At 35.0% G+C, this 1,247-nt stretch overlaps 1 protein-coding gene across 1 annotated transcript in view; it reads left to right on the top strand.

The window, feature by feature from the left end:
• Positions 1 to 1,247, top strand: part of LOC106880455 (uncharacterized) — a 17,963-nt gene that overhangs the window by 998 nt on the left and 15,718 nt on the right. Inside the window, exons 2-3 of the mRNA XM_052971879.1 lie at positions 78 to 173; positions 656 to 781. Coding sequence (XP_052827839.1) covers positions 78 to 173; positions 656 to 781 — 222 coding nt within the window. The remainder of the gene's footprint in view (positions 1 to 77; positions 174 to 655; positions 782 to 1,247) is intronic.

Below are 1,247 nucleotides of genomic sequence, written 5' to 3'. Positions count from 1 at the left end.
ATTATTATTATTATTATTATGATGATGATGATGATGATGATGATGATGTACTTGAATATTCATGTCTTTTCCTCCAGAACAATCCATCAGAAGAAAGTGAGGATTCAGCTAGTCTTTCTCAGAAATCCCCTACTCCAAATACCTCAGCCTTTCAAAATTTTAGCAAATATCAGGTAAGTTGTCTGAACATTGAAAATTATCCATCATTTTTCTGTTTCAAGGTTGACAAAATACATACAAGAAGTATTCTGTGTCAATTAATACAGTGAGCCGGCAGAATTATTAGTACACCAGGCAGAAAAGCTTAGTGGAATTTTGTCTGTCTTTGTGTTCTGAGTGCAAATTCTGCCGTGGTTGACTTTGTCTTTCATCCTTTCAGGGTCATTAGAATAAGTAGCAAGTAAGCACTGGGGTCAATGTAATAAACCCACTTCCCCAAATTTGCTAACCTTGTGCCAAATGAAACCAATATTCTGAGTCAATTTAAATCATCTATAATCATCTTTAAATTGTGTCATGTGCTTTGTCAAAAGATACCATTATTACGTATTTGTAAAAATAAAGAAAATTACATGCCTATGTGTTTGAAAAGACATGATAGATGTTGCTGTGAAGAAATGCTACTTTAACAGGTGACTGATTATATTTATTGCAGGAGAAAATCAAATTATTTGTTACTGCTGTTGTTGAAGGAAATGTGGAGGAAGTAACTAACAATTTATTTACTAATGACCCAGAACTTTCTGCATTTGAACCTTGCCTTGCTGGTGCCAGATACAAGGTAAACCAAAGTTTATTTCAATGCAATACCCAACAAATTTTGCATATCTGTTTTTCTCCATGACTGTTTACAATGTACACATTATACAAAAGAAGTGTAAATTTCATCTAAACATGCCTTATAAATTGTTGTAGTTCTGAAATTGTAAATCCTTATGTTTTCAAACTTACTGCTTTGTTTGCAGTACATTTTCTAATAGTAGTTCTTTGGAAAATGAAGTACACATCCACATATCAAGGTCACCGGCCCTATCCACAAGCACACATTTACTCACTCTCACATACACACGCACGTGCACCTTCATTTTCGGATTGCCAATACTTTATTATCTTCCCTCCTTCCTAGCTCTCCTGTCTAACCACCTCTGTCCAGCCAGCCACCATGACTGACTGTTATTTGCTAAAGCTTCTTTTATTTTCTCGTGTTCTTTTCTGTTGAAGAGCGTAGGCTCGAAATGTAAAAGACT

Source organism: Octopus bimaculoides, chromosome 1 (genome assembly GCF_001194135.2).
Source record: "Octopus bimaculoides isolate UCB-OBI-ISO-001 chromosome 1, ASM119413v2, whole genome shotgun sequence".
Lineage (NCBI taxonomy): Eukaryota > Metazoa > Mollusca > Cephalopoda > Octopoda > Octopodidae > Octopus > Octopus bimaculoides.
The sequence above is the reverse complement of the archived record's forward strand: the minus strand, read 5'-3'. Positions and strand labels throughout refer to the sequence as shown.